We start from the raw sequence: 14,729 nt of genomic DNA on the forward strand, positions 1-14,729 counted from the left end.
GAGGTGTTCCTTGTGTTATGTGCCTTCTCCTGTTGAGGTCTAGTTTTTATTGCTTTTGGCTTTTCAGTAGGTGGGCTTGAATCCCAAGCTGACTAGCTGTGAGGATTAGCAGTGCCCAAAGTTTATAAGCTGTTGTGTGAGGGTTGACCCCTCTGATGAGGCTTGGCCCCAAGGGGCTCTTGTGCCTGTAGCAATTTCCCTTTGAGTGTGAATCTTGTAGGTCAGACCCTGTAATGCTCTGGTTTTATCTAAAGTTGGTCTCTGGGTGTGATGATACTTGTGCTTCTTTGGTTGGGCCCTGCTGCAGAGCGTGTTTTAGGGCAATGGTCCCAAAAACCTGCAGCTCCCACACCAAAGGCACTCAGTTCAGTCCTTCCTGCAGGCTCCTGGGCCCCACTCACAAAGCTACTCCCTCCACCAGGAACTGGGTGAGTGCTCACCAGCGAGCAAGTCGGTTTGCCGGCTCCACTGGTTCTCCAGCTGCCCTCAGCCTCACGGAGTTGAGCAAAGAGAGTCCTCACTAATTTCTACTTCCAGCTATTGTAGGATTTCTCTTCCCGGCAAAGTAACTCTGGGGTGGTGAGTGCGGAGTGGGGCCCGGAGGATCTCTCACCCAACCAGGGAAGCCTCCCCTCCGCTGAGTTGTCCCTCATGAGGTTTTTCCCTCTCTCATCTTTGCCCCTCCTACCAGACTCGATGTGGCCTCCTCTTTAAGTCCTTCGTTTAGAGGGTCTGTTCATCTAGTGTACAGGGAACTTCCAAGGTTGAATGTTGTATAAATTATTTGTAATTTTGGTGTGATCCTGGGAGGCAGTTGGCACAGCGTCTGTCTATTCCACCATCTTACCGGAAGTCTCTACCGAGCTGCTTATTTTATTTATTTATTTATTTATTATTTTTTAAGATTTTATTAGGGAACAGTGTTGGGGAATCGAGGAAGGGGAACAGACAGGTAGACAAATTGCTGTTTTGTTCTTCAGCCTAGTTGTGGAGGACGTCGCTTCACTGGCCCATGTTGGTATGATCATTGTGCTCTTCCCAGGTGAGGCAATTGGTCACTGGTCATTGGTCGGCCGCTCACTGCAGCTCATAGCAGCTCTCACCAGCTGCTAGCTGCTCACGCTGGCTGCCAGCAACTCATGTAGCTCATGGCAGCACACTGCAGCCCCACTGCAGCTTATGCCATCACCAGTGACTCTCAGCAGCCCAGCTGCAGGTCAAGCTGTTGTTCATCATCTTAGCTGTAGAGGGCGCAGTGTCACTGGCCCTTAATGTGGGTTCCAAACTGCGGCCCTGCTGCTCAGAGCTGGTGTTCCCAAGCGAGCTCTTAACCAACTGAGCCACTCGGCTGGCCCAAGCTGCTTATTTTAGAACCATTAAAAGCTGGAGAAAAATCAAGTAGAGCTCCCAGACTTTTGCTGAAATTATTCAGCTTCTGCTGAATAACTCATAGATTATCACCAATGAGTCCATTGATATGTCTCCTAGAGGGACACATCTCCAAAGTTCCCAACAGCAAGCAAAAGCCTCTGCTTTCCACTCTCTTGGGGTTCATACAGCTGGGAGCCGCCACAAGCCAACTATCCATGGTTAGTTCCACAGCACCACCTGCTGGTTCAAGTAGGACTGTCTCTCCTCAAAGACTTATTTTACCTGGGTTACTAGAGTTTGCAATGCACAGTATTTTTATGACACCAATGTGCCAAACACTATCCTAGGCCTTAACATTATGATGATCAACACAGCTTTTTACTATGTGACCCTTTATGTTTGGGTCTCCCAGAGGAAGAGGAAGTTGTTCTAGTTCTAAAGGAATAGCAGGAAAAAAACATTGTAAAAAGAAGAAATAGGAGGCATAAAACCTCTGTAACATTTAAGATCACAGGACATCCATGAGGTGGCAGATGTTTGCCGTGCATGCCAACTATAGAAGGTGGTGAAGTGGGAAAAGACTGGGCACATAAGGGAAGGAACAAGAGAGACGTGGCAGGGAAGGAGAGAGAGTGCTTCACATGCCACCCTTGGGATTCGGGGCTTCATTTACTTGAGAGACATTAAATATTTCAAACATGGTAGTGACATTCTCAGGTTTTCATATTTGAACTTTAAAAAAAAATAACATAAATTGGAGGAAACCCAGCAAGGAGAGTGTATGGTTGTGTGCAAGTGTCCGTGGTATGGAATCCAATAGGAAATTAGTATAAAACTTGATGAGGAGTAAAATCTGCCAGGCTATTGAGCACATGGATCTGGTAAGTGAGGGGGGAAAAAAGGTGTTCAACATCAGCAATCATCAGGGGAATACAAATCAAAACCAAAATGAAATATCACCTTATACCTTAACAAGTATTATACCTTAACAGATGGCTATTATCAAAAATAACAAGTGTTGGTGAGAATGTGGAGAAAAGGGAACCTTAGTGCACTATTTGTAGGAATGTAAATTGATACAGTCCTTATGAAAACGGTATGGAGGCTTCTCAAAAAATTAAAAATAGATCTATCATATGATCTAGCAATTCCATGTCTGAGTATATATCCAAAGGTAACAAAATCAGTATCTTGTAGAGTTATCTGCACTCCTGTGTTTATCACAGCATTATTCACAATAGACTAAATATGAAAACAATCAAAGTGTCCGATGCCAGTTGAATGGATAAAGAAAATGTGGCATACACACACACTCATATATACATAATGGAATATTATTCAGCCTTTGAAAAGAAGGAAATCCTGCCATTGTAACAACATGGATGAAACTAAAGGATGTTATGCTTAGTGAAATAAGCCAGACACCGAAAGATAAATGCTGCATGTTCTCATTTACATGTGGAATCTAAAAAAGTCAAATTTTAAGAAGCAGAGTAGAATTATGGTTACCAGGAGATGGGGGATGGGGAAAACGAAGAAATATTGGTCAAAGGTTACAAAGTTTCAGTTCTGCAAGATAAATAAATCCTAGGGTCTGATGTATAACATGGTGACTATAGTTAATAATGTTGTATTGTATACTTGAAATTTGCTAAAAGAGTAGACTGTAATTGTTCACACACACACAGAGATGGTAAATATGTGAGGTGATGGATATGTTAATTAGCTTGATGTGGTAATCATTTCACAATGTGTACATCACCTGTACACCTTAATTATATAAATTTTTTTCAATTATACCTTGATAAAGCTAGGAAAAAATAACTTGAAACAACTGAAAACAAAATCACAATATATCAAAACTTATGGGATGTAAAGAAAGCTGTACTAAGGGGGAAATTTATAGCTGAAAAGACAATTAAAAAAAGAAAGATCTCAAAACTTGTAACTAATTTTACACCTTAAGCAACTAGAAAAATAACAAACTAACTCAAAGTTATTAGAAGGAAGGGAATAATAAAGATAAGAGCAGAGATAAACAAATAGTGAATAGAGAAAGCCAACTAAAACAAGAGTTGTTTCTTCAAAGAGATCAACAAAGTTGACAAACTGTCAGCTAGACTGATGCAGAAGAAAGAAAGAAGGCCCAAATTACTTAAATCAGAAATGAATTTGAGGACAGTGCTACTAATTTTTCAGAAATTAAAAGAATTATAAGAGAATACTGTAAGCACTTGTAAACCAAAAAATCAGTTAACCTAGATCAAATGCCTGGAAACACATAATCAACAAAAGTGATTCCTGAAGAACAGAAAATCTGAATAGACCTATAACTATAACAAGATTGAATCAGTAATGAAAAACATCCCAAGAAAGAATAACCCTGAATCATATGGCTTCAGTTATAAATTCTATCAAACATTTACAAAATAATTAATGCCAATTCTTTTCAAACACTTCCCCAAAAATGAAGAAAACACTCCCTAACTCATTTTGTAAATCCAGCGTTACCCTGATACCAAAGCCAGACAAAGAAACAAGAAAGCTACAAACCAATATCCATTATGAATATTAATGAAAAAATCCTCAATAAAATACTAGTGAACTGAATTCAGCAGCATATTAAAAGGGTTAGAAGGAAACTTCCTCAATATGTTAAAGGTCATAAATTACAATTCTACAGCTAACATCATACTTAATGGTGAAAGGCTGAAAGCTCTTCCCCTGAGATAAAAACAAAACAAGAATGACTTCTTTCATCACTTCTATTCAAAATAGTAAGAGGAGTCCTAGCCAGAGAAAATTAAGGAAAGAAAAAGAAATAAAAGGTACCAAGTTGGAAAGGAAGAAATAAAATGTTTGCCAATAACATGATCATATATGAAGAAACCCCTAAAAATTCTACAAAAATACTGTTAGACTAATAATTCAACAAATTTGCAGAATATAAAACCAACACACAAAATAATTGCATTTCTATACACTAACAATGAAAAATCCCAAAAGAGAATTATGTAAACAATTCCATTATCCTAACATCAATGAGAATAAAATGCTTAAGTATAAGTTTAATCAAGAAGGTGGAAAAACTTGTACAATAAATACTAAAAAACATTGCTGAAAGAAACAAAATCCCATAACCATGGATTGGAAGACTTAATATTGTGAAAATTACAATACTACCCAAAGCAATCTATAGAGTCAATGCACTCTCTATTAAAATCTCAATGACATTTTTGCAGAAATAGAAAATCCTATTTTAAAATTTATATTGAATCTCAAGTGACCCTGAATAGCCAAAATAATCTTGGAAAGAAAATACTTGGAGGTCTTGCACTTCTGATTTCAAAACTTACTACAAAGTTACAGTAATCAAAACAGTGTGGTACTGGCATAAAGACTGACATATAGAGCAATGGAATAGAATAGAAAGCCCAGGAATAAACCATTTTGTATAGGGCTAAATGACTTTTGACAAGGGTGCAGAGAACATTCAATGAAGAAAGAACAGTCTTCAATAAACAGATCTTGAAAAACTGGGTAACCACATGAAAATGAGTGAAGTTGGACTTTTACTTTATACCACACATAAAAATTAACTCAAAATGAACCAAAGACTTAAACATAAGAGCTAAAACTATAAAATATAGGGTAAAATCTTTATGATATTGGATTTGGTGATGGTTTTTTAGTATGACATTAATCATACAAACAACAAAAGAAAAAATAGGTAAATTAAACATTAAAATTAAAAATTGTATGCATTCAAAAGATAATATTAAGGGCCAGCTGAGTAACACTCTGTAAGAGACCCTCACCCCCTACACCTCCTGACCCTTTTCTGGCCCTTTCACCTGTGACCTCCCCTCCTTGTCCCTGTCATCTCTCCCTAATCCTCATTTAACCTGGTCAAATCTTCTTAAAGACCCTGTCTTTACGTGAACACCCCACTCTCCACCTCCAATTCTCACTTCATTTCTTGCCTCACACTCTACGTAGGCCAACACTGGAGGACCAGGTTCTCAGAGTTGTAGAGAAAAGGTTTAAAGGTCCCCATGCTCAGGAGCTTGTACTGATAGTGTGCCCCACCTGCTCAAGGCTGATCATTAACCCAGAGCTTATATAAGGAAAGGGCCATTCCTGGGATGCGGACAGCACCGCCTGCAGCCATGGCCAGCACGTTGAGCCCCAGCACTGGCACCCCAAGCCCTCCTGAGATGTCAGAGCGCATCCGAAATGCTGCTGACATCTCTGTCATCACTGTTTATTTCGTGGTGGTGATGGCTGTCGGGCTGTGGGTATGTAGGAACCCCATGGACTTTTAGGGTGGGCACAAGGCTTGGGGGTAAGACATCTAAAGGAGGGAAAGGTGTGGTGTGATAAGGCTGAGAGAACATTAACAATTCTCACATATTTCATTGTCCTTCTCTCAGAATCATTTCCTTGTGTGACATCAATAATTCTTGCAATGACTTAATTGATTCTCCTAACAACCCCATCGTGTGAACAGGACCAACACTTGGGAACTTCACACTTACTCTGTTCAGCATCTCAAGCATGTGGCATAATGAATAAAGACATTATTTTTATTATCTCACTTCTTTTATTTTCCTTTGTTATTTGCTCACTCTCTTAGTTGAGTTGGAGGCATAAATGCATTGGTGCTCCTTTTTTCTTTTTAGTAATGAGTTTGAGACTGCAAATTTTCTTCTAAGCACAGCTTCAATGATACTGCATGTTGTTTTCATAAATAAAAATAAACAGAGAAATTAGGACAACCGTTGAGGAATATAATTTCCTAAAGTCCCTGGATTCCTATGAAACTACAATTTTGAGGCCCTTTACAAATTGATATTATATCACAGTTTCCAGGAAAGTTTCTTCAGGAGAGCTGGAAAGTCACTTTCATCAGCACCATGGCCACTGTCTTTGGGGCATCTTGGGTGCATCTGCTGTGCTTTAACTGTCACATGTCTTCCCTTCTGCTCAGGCCATGCTGAAGACCAACCGGGGCACTGTTGGAGGCTTCTTCCTGGCTGGTCGAGATGTGGCGTGGTGGCCGGTGAGTGGGTTAGAGTTTCCTGGAGAGAAGTGTCCCATGTGCATGTATGTTTAAGAGTAAATGAAGAAAACCTTGGGAATGCTGATTATTTCTGATGTGCATTGGTTGCCCCCTTGCTTATGTCTCTTTTCCTAAATCCCTGACCTCAGTGCTCTGCCCCATTAGTCTACTAAATGATTGTGTGTCACCAATTATGACAACAGGTGTAGTGTGACATTTGAGAAAACCCAAATCAGCTTTGCCTCAATATTCTTTTTCCCTGGTTCTCATCAAGAATCTTCTGTCTTGGCCCCTGATGATCCCCAGCACATTCCTTCCCTTTTCCCAACCCTGAGCTAATGCTGCCCCTCTGGATGAGTGTCCCCCTCTGCTTTCCTCCTTCAGCAACCAGCTCAACCCTGCTTCATCTGAGAAGCCTCACCCTGCACTTCCACATGAATGTCTAGTCCTCTGTTCCATGCAGTTGTAATAGGAGATGTGTGTTCCCTGTGATTGTGCCAATGGTGATGCCTCTGACTCTGGCCCAGTTGGTGTCTTCCTTGCTGGGTTCTGATGTCTGGGATCCTTGGCAAGAGTCTCAATGCAGCAGAGGCTGCATCTTCTTCTCTGAACCCATGCACTGTCAGCTGTGGGTTGGGTATACAGTGAATGCTCAGTACATGCTTCCTTCACAAATCTGCTGACTAAGTAGTGTGAAGGGAAGTGGAGATCAGTAAATGACCTGGCCAGGATGGTTGAAGCAGACCAACTACAACCTTGGAATGGATTTTTATTGAGGTGTCCAACCAACCCCATAACCACAAATGAACTGATCCCAAATGCCTGAATAGAAAAGGCAGTTTTTACAGAAGGCTGAAAAGATGGGAACAGAAGAACAGGCACTGCAGGGGTCTCACACCTCAATTTTGTTCAGTCAGTACTAATGCCGATCTGTGCCCACTCAAGAGCTCCCTCTTGATCTTTGAGACTTAAGAGCAGTAGACAATGTGATGGGAAGGCAGGTGGATTATAAGAGGGCACTTAGGAACATAAGGATGAAGAGGCACCCCTCCGACCCAATTTTGGGATCCTTGAGACTGATTAAAAGAGCCGATGGGAGGCCTGGCATTTCTTGGCTAAGGACAGGCTGAGCTCAGAGCATTCAGGTAGCTGGATTAATATTCCTCTGGCACAGGCACCATCAAGCTCGTCTATAAAATGGCAGATTGAAAGTACTTTAGAGTTTTGTGGGCAATACAGCCCTTTGCAACCATACAACTGGCCATTGCAGCATGGAAACAGCCACAGTCAATACATAAAGCCAATGAGCATGGCTGTGTTCCAGTAAAACTATTTATGGACACTGGAATTTTAATTTCATGTAATTTCATAAACTATTATTCTTCTTTAGATTTTCTTAACCATTCAAAAATGTAAAAAATATTCTTAGCTTACCAACCATGCAAAAACTAGATTCAGCCCACAGGCTGTAGTTTGTTGACTTCCACCTTAAGGAGTAGACATGGAAACATCTCAACATTGACTTGTTTTCATGAAGTGTGATTTTAATTTTTTTACCCTGATCCTAGTGTGTTCTTTTGGATTCCAGATGGGTGCCTCTCTCTTCGCCAGTAACATCGGCAGTGGCCACTTTGTGGGGCTGGCGGGGACCGGAGCGGCTTCAGGAATCGCCACTGCAGCATTTGAATGGAATGTAAGTGATCCCATAGTCTGTTTCCTTTAAGTCAAAACTCTATTCAGATATGTTTTTCTGGGAATCTGGATAGGACAAATTCCTCTTTGGTTTGATTTCTAATTTTCCTTTTCCTAACCCACCCATTGTTTGAAATTCAGGACCTTCCCTATTCTGCCTGGGCCATTCCAATCACATTCCCCACCTCTGAGATTTTGCTCAAGCAGTTATTGCCATCAGGAATGTCATTTCAATGACAAATGATTTAATCCCCATTTTCACTTGACCTCCTTGATCATTGTAGCTCTCACTTCTACCTCTTCTCCCCAAGCAATTACATTGTGTGTCCAGCTCTGAATTGGATGCAAGCATTTAAAAAAGTAAAAGCAATAGTCCCTTCTTTTGAGAAGCTGACATCTCAGTAGAAAAGACAGGTATGCATTCACTGCAGTGTGGAAAATACAAGGAGTGAGAATTGCATGGAGTCTTGAGGGATTTCACACAAGACAGGCATCCATCCAAGATGATGGGTGAGGTGTGGCATGTGTCAAAGGAGTATCCTGGTGCTGATGCCAGATGGATGCATAGAAACTGACCAAGTGCCTCCTGATTAAGGAAGTGACAGCAGAGTAAGGAGTGAGTGATTTAGAGATAGTAGGTAGAATCTACAAAACTTTGTGATTGAGTTCCTAATTATTCTACTGCCATTTCATCAGTAAAAGCTGTGTCCCCTTCATTAGACCCTAAACCTTCTAAGGACAGGTACCATCTCCTCTTATGTCACTTGTACTGCCCCATCATCTAGCTTATAGCTGAGCACATGCTGTAAATATTCCTTGAGTTGCCTGAGGTTTTTTTTCTGTTTTTTTCCCTTACTTTTTCTAGTGTTTGCATATCAGTCAGAGGGAGATACTTATATGGAAGAAAGTTGGATCGTAGTAATTATGTGAACAGACCACCCCAGGATGGACTCAGCAAGTGACCTTGAGTCATCACAAATACCAGTGCCCCTCCCTTATTAAAGAGTTTGCCTCTAGTTTTACTTCAGCAGTATTGGGGACCAGAAAGGAGCCAGCCTCCAGACATGTCCTATGGCCTTAGTTTTGTTTTGATAGAGCCGTGGACTCCAGAAGGGAGCCAGCCTCCAGAGGTTTGGACAAAAAGCCTTATAGCCCCAGTGGATATGGTTATAAGGCTGCAGAAAGCCTGACTCTTTTAACCTGTGACCTTGGGCCTCTTTAATCTCTATGAGGCTCAGGTTACCCCTCTATAAGACAGGAATAACTGTACTTATCATATCTGCCTCATGATAGTAGCATGAGTGATATACAGGAAGACTCTTTGTAAACATTAATATTAATACAACATTATACTATTATCATTATTATAAGTGGCAAGACTTGGGGGATACTGGGAATATCCTATTTCCAAATTTCTCTCATTGCTTTGTTGCTCTGTATATAATTCCTGCCAGGCAAAATTAATTTCTTTTGGCAAAGATGATATGACTTTCCAGTGGTCCAGCTGTGCTCAGATCTATTATCTTCTGTCCATTTTTCACCATGCATCTTTTGTCACATCCTAAGTGCCAGGAAATGGTGGCCTCTGAATCATGAAAGCAGAGGAAAGGAATCCACAGCTATGTTGGGATGGATCATAATTGGTTGAGTGGGACAAGATCCAAGCAAACTTATATCAGGTCCTTGAGTAACATTATTTCATTCAACATCATTTTGTTATAACATTAATAAGAAAACAAAATTCATTCCCAGCCCATGCCACTGTCTGTGTGGAGTTTTCAAATTCTCTCCATGTCTGTATGGGTTTTCTCTGGGTACTCCAATTTCCTCCCACATCCCAAAGATATGCACATGAGATGAACTGGCATGTCTAAATTTTCCCAGTCTGTGTGTGTGTGTATGTCCATCCTGCAATGAAAGGGGGCCCTGTCCAGGCTTTATTCTCACCTTGCACCCTGAGCTGCCAGGAGAGGCTTCAGCCACCTCGACCCTGAACTGAAATAAGCAGGTTGGAAAATAATGATCTTACTTGTTTTTATTAATCTGTATTAAATATATGTGTAGCTCATGGGCTGGCCAAGTGGCTCAATTGGTTAAGAGCTCGCTCAGGAGTACGAGCTTTGAGCAACAGGGTCACCAGTTTGATTCCTGGCCCTAGCTGAGCTGCCACTGAGCTGCCAACAGGTGGCAAAATGGCTCAGCTAAAAAATGTGTGTGTATATATATATATACATATATATCATGTTTATTTCTATGTTTAATTTTGGAAGTGTTTGGGATCTTTATTTAGAAGTGTGGTGATGTTTTTGTGACCAGAAATATGCTGTGGGACCTTAACTCTAGCTTATATCAATTAGCCTATGGGAAAATTGGTTCAGTTGTACATCATTTTGTTTAAAGTTGCAGTTTCCAAGATCCTATCAACAACATTAAATGAGGACTTGCTGTATTTTATTTTAAGATTCAAAGGGCATGAAGTGACAAGGCCCACAAGCCAAGCCTCTCTAAACTTCACACTCTTTTCTTGGTTTCTGATAGGCCCTGCTGCTGTTGCTGGTTCTAGGATGGTTCTTTGTCCCCATATACATCAAGGCAGGGGTGAGTATACAGAGGTGTTTTCAGTGCATCTGTCAGGCATTCATTTATTCTCTCATTCTTTCCACTCAGTCATGAAACCTGGGTGATACCATTTGCCCTAGGATTTCTGGCCTTACATTAACATCAATCCACTAAGTGCTGCCAGACTGCTTTTGCAAAAGGCTGCAGTCTGCTGTTCCCTGGCCATCGCTATTGTGAGGGATCCCGTTTTTCCACGTCCTTACCAACACATGGCATTTTCATTCATTCTTATTTTTGCCATTCTGACATTCGTAAAGTGGTATCTTCTTTTTAATGACAGGGTAGGATATACCATAACTATGGTGGCCCCACTTCAATCTGGGTGTTGCTAATTAACTGGGGCACTTCTCTGTCTCCCTGAGCCTTGCTTCCACTTTTTATTCTTCCCACTGCTGGTGACCATGGTCGCTATATCCTGAAATAATTCCTGGGATGAGTGTGCTTAGGGGGCAAGCTTTCTAGCTAGTCCCTCTGAAAGTCATCATATCTTCCCCATTTGCTCATCCTGGGTCCCTTCTAACTCCAGGCTTGAACAAGCTCTGTTGGATGATGCTGTCCTTGGTTCAAGAACCTGTAAAAACATAAAATAAATAACTGGAACCACTTTAAAATGGAGTTGGAGCTGCCATTTCAGAAGAACTGCCTTGCATGGCTTATGCCTCAAACCTTTGGGGTGTTAAAACAGGGCAAAATAAACTTTAGACTGGGCCTAAAGCAACCTTGTATCCTAAAGAACTGTTTGCAAAGATAACAAGGAAGCAGATATTAAGACTACTAGACTGATGACTACCGTACTGAAAATTAAAAACATTGTTTAGAATTAATATCACTATGTTAGCTTTTCTGCACTGATAGAAATGCCTTCCATCTGTTGATGTAATTGTTCTTCTTCTCTTTTTCATAAAGATCTCATCTTTGTCTCCTAATCAGAACACTATTTGGGCTTCTGCCTGAATCAGTGCTTCCCAAATTGCTATTCTTTGATCTCAAAAAATGCTTGTTGCCTCTCACTTTGAAAGGTCTTTCATTTTTAGGTTAATAGACCCATGCCACAAAGGTCATGCATGTATTCTTGGATGTGTGTTATCACCTTTGAGGTATTCCTCACTGTTTCTGAGCCAGCAAGAACTCCCCTCCTTGTTTTTGATAATATTACACAAATATTTATTTAACATTCTTTTATACTGGAGGAGATTAAATCATGAGCTCAATCTGCTATGATGAAACCAGAAAGCTGCATCTTTTATGCTACACATCACAATTGATCTCATATTTCAGTACTGATCACCAGGGGTTTTTCTCTAAGTAGGGATTTAATGTAATTCTCTTCTTTCCAATAATGATAATCACATAAATATATACCCAAATATATATTTGCATTTTGTTCACTTATCAATTTATTATGTAACCGTAATTGTTGTTCATCATTTACAGGTAATATTTTTAGACTTCAAAACTATTGATAAAAATAATAAAAATTATTTGTTGAGTGCGTTTGGTGGTGGTGTGGGTATTTTACATCTACCTTCTTTTTTTTTCAACTTATTGAAAAAGTTTCCTAGTAAAATACAAGCATAAAAGTTTCCATAAAGAGTTCCACTTAAAGGAATATTGTGCTGGGAACGTAAATTGGTACAAAATAGACTTTCTGAAAGACAGCATGACAATAACTATCAAAAACCTTACGGCCGGCTGAGTGGCTCAGTTGGTTAAGAGCACTCTCAACATTGTATTTCTGAAACTGATGTTGAATAATACTGTATGTCAACTATAATTATATATACATATAACCTCGGGACATGGAGTAGAGTGTGGGAACGGATTCAATGGAATTGTAATAGATAAGCATGATACCGGGGGTGGGAGGGCAGTGGTTGGGGGGAGNGGTTGGGGGGAGGGGGGTTGTTATTTTGTGAGGGTGAAAAGGGTAACTATTGCATTGTTCTGTACACCTGAAACTAACAATAAAAAAAAAAAAGAGTGTGAGCTCTGGGGCCGGCGTTGTCGGGGTAACGGTGAGCGCATGTGGCCGAAAAGAACAGTTATGCTTGAGAAATGGCAGAAGCAGTTTTCCGTGCCCCAAAGAGGAAAAGAAGAGTGTATGAGAATTATGAGTCTCCATTTCCGATCTCCTTTGGTCCAAACTCTGGTCCTAAGAAAGACTTCAAAATATTCCCCACTGAAATGATAAACAACAATGTAATTGTAAGGAACGCAGAAGATATTGAGCAGCTGTACAGGAAAGGTTATTTTGGAAAAGGTATCCTGTCTAGAAGCTGTCCAAACTTTACAATCTTAGATCCTAAGCTGGTTCCTAAATGGAAAGATTTGAAGACAGACATGCCTATAATCACATCAAAGAAGTATCAGCATAGTATAGAATGGGCCACAAAGCTCGTGCGAAGACAGGGGCACGATGAAGATACAGTGCATAGAATCCTCAAGGATTACACAAAACCACTTGAGCACCCTGGTGTAAAAAGGAATGATGAGCGGAACTCTGAAATAGTTTCCAAGATGGAAGGCACAGAGGACAGAGAGAATCTTTCTGTGATGAATGGGACTCAGGAAAGCCAGACGGTTGGGAGGACCCCAACAAGCAATCAGACTGCCTGCAGGACTTGGGGCATGACCCACTAACTGGAGATGGCCTGGATGGACACGTGGTACCTCTCCTCCACGTCCACTGTGGCAAACAGGATGTTCTCCCCCAGGATGGTGCTCAGCCCAAGGACAGTAGTCACCAAGTGGGCCTCACCTGTGCCAGGGAGAGAGGGCCTGCTGATGAGTATGTGCTGGTGGAGGAAGCTGTGTGTAATGTGAGCGAGAGGGAAGATGCCCCAAATGAGGAATTGGCACAAAAAAAGAAACTAATATGCAGAAGAAATCCATATAGGATCTTTGAGTATTTGCAACTCAGCCTAGAAGAGGCCTTCTTCCTGGTCTATGCTCTGGGATGTCTAAGTATTTACTATGAGAAGGAGCCTTTAACGATTGTGAAACTGTGGAAGGTTTTTACCACAGTTGAGCCCACATTCAGGACTACATACATGGCGTACCATTACTTCCGAAGCAAGGGCTGGGTGCCCAAAGTAGGACTTAAGTACGGAACAGATTTACTGCTGTATCGAAAAGGTCCTCCATTTTACCATGCAAGTTACTCTGTCATTATTGAGCTAGTCGATGACCATTTTGAGGGGTCTCTTAGAAGACCTTTCAGTTGGAAGTCACTGGCCGCCTTGAACAGAGTTTCAGTGAATGTCTCCAAGGAATTTATGCTGTGCTATTTGATTAAACCCTCTACCATGACTGACGAAGAAATGGAGTCACCAGAGTGTATGAAAAGAATTAAAGTTCAGGAGGTGATTCTAAGCCGCTGGGTTTCTTCATGAGAGAGGAGTGACCAAGACGAACTTTAACAATTCAGCCTCAGATTTCTGATTTCACCAACAAATATTTATTGAGTCTCCTACAGTAAGCCAAGTTCAGGGCGAGGTAAAGAGTCCATTTATTGTAATTGTCCATTCACTTAAAAGTTTTACAGGACATGGTGCTCCCAACACCAGAAAACTGTTAGTGTTTTAAAATAAAATTATACAGGGCAAAAAAAAATCCCTGTGCCAAGAAAAAAAAAAGTGTGAGCTCTGAGCAACAGCAGCTCGAGTCCGGGCCTGAGCTGAGCTGCCGCTGAGCTGCCAACAGGTGGCAGGATGGCTCAGCTAAAAAAAATCAAAAACAAAAACCTTAAAAATTCTCTTGTCTCAAGAACAAATTCAAATTGGATTAAAGACTTAAATATAAGACCTGAGACCATAAAACTCCTAGAAGAAAATATAGGGTCTAAATTTGCAGACATTATCCTGAGAATTATTTTTACTGATACATCCCCGCGGGCTAGGGAAGTAAAAGAAAAAATGAACGTATGGGACTACATCAAACTTAAAAGTTTTTTCACAACAAAAGAAACCATCAATAAAACAAAAAG

General features: G+C 40.8%; 1 protein-coding gene and 1 pseudogene across 1 annotated transcript in view; both read left to right on the top strand.

The window, feature by feature from the left end:
- Positions 1–5,540: 5,540 nt before the first annotated feature.
- LOC109383037 (low affinity sodium-glucose cotransporter) overlaps positions 5,541–14,729 on the top strand; it is a 38,565-nt gene continuing 29,376 nt past the window's right edge. Inside the window, exons 1-4 of the mRNA XM_019643046.1 lie at positions 5,541–5,669; positions 6,362–6,433; positions 8,022–8,126; positions 10,664–10,723. Of these exons, the coding sequence (XP_019498591.1) occupies positions 5,541–5,669; positions 6,362–6,433; positions 8,022–8,126; positions 10,664–10,723 (366 nt within the window). The remainder of the gene's footprint in view (positions 5,670–6,361; positions 6,434–8,021; positions 8,127–10,663; positions 10,724–14,729) is intronic.
- On the top strand, positions 12,775–14,331 carry LOC109383038 (tRNA-splicing endonuclease subunit Sen2 pseudogene; annotated as a pseudogene).

This window comes from Hipposideros armiger, unplaced genomic scaffold, assembly GCF_001890085.2.
Source record: "Hipposideros armiger isolate ML-2016 unplaced genomic scaffold, ASM189008v1 scaffold_75, whole genome shotgun sequence".
In the NCBI taxonomy this organism is placed as follows: domain Eukaryota; kingdom Metazoa; phylum Chordata; class Mammalia; order Chiroptera; family Hipposideridae; genus Hipposideros; species Hipposideros armiger.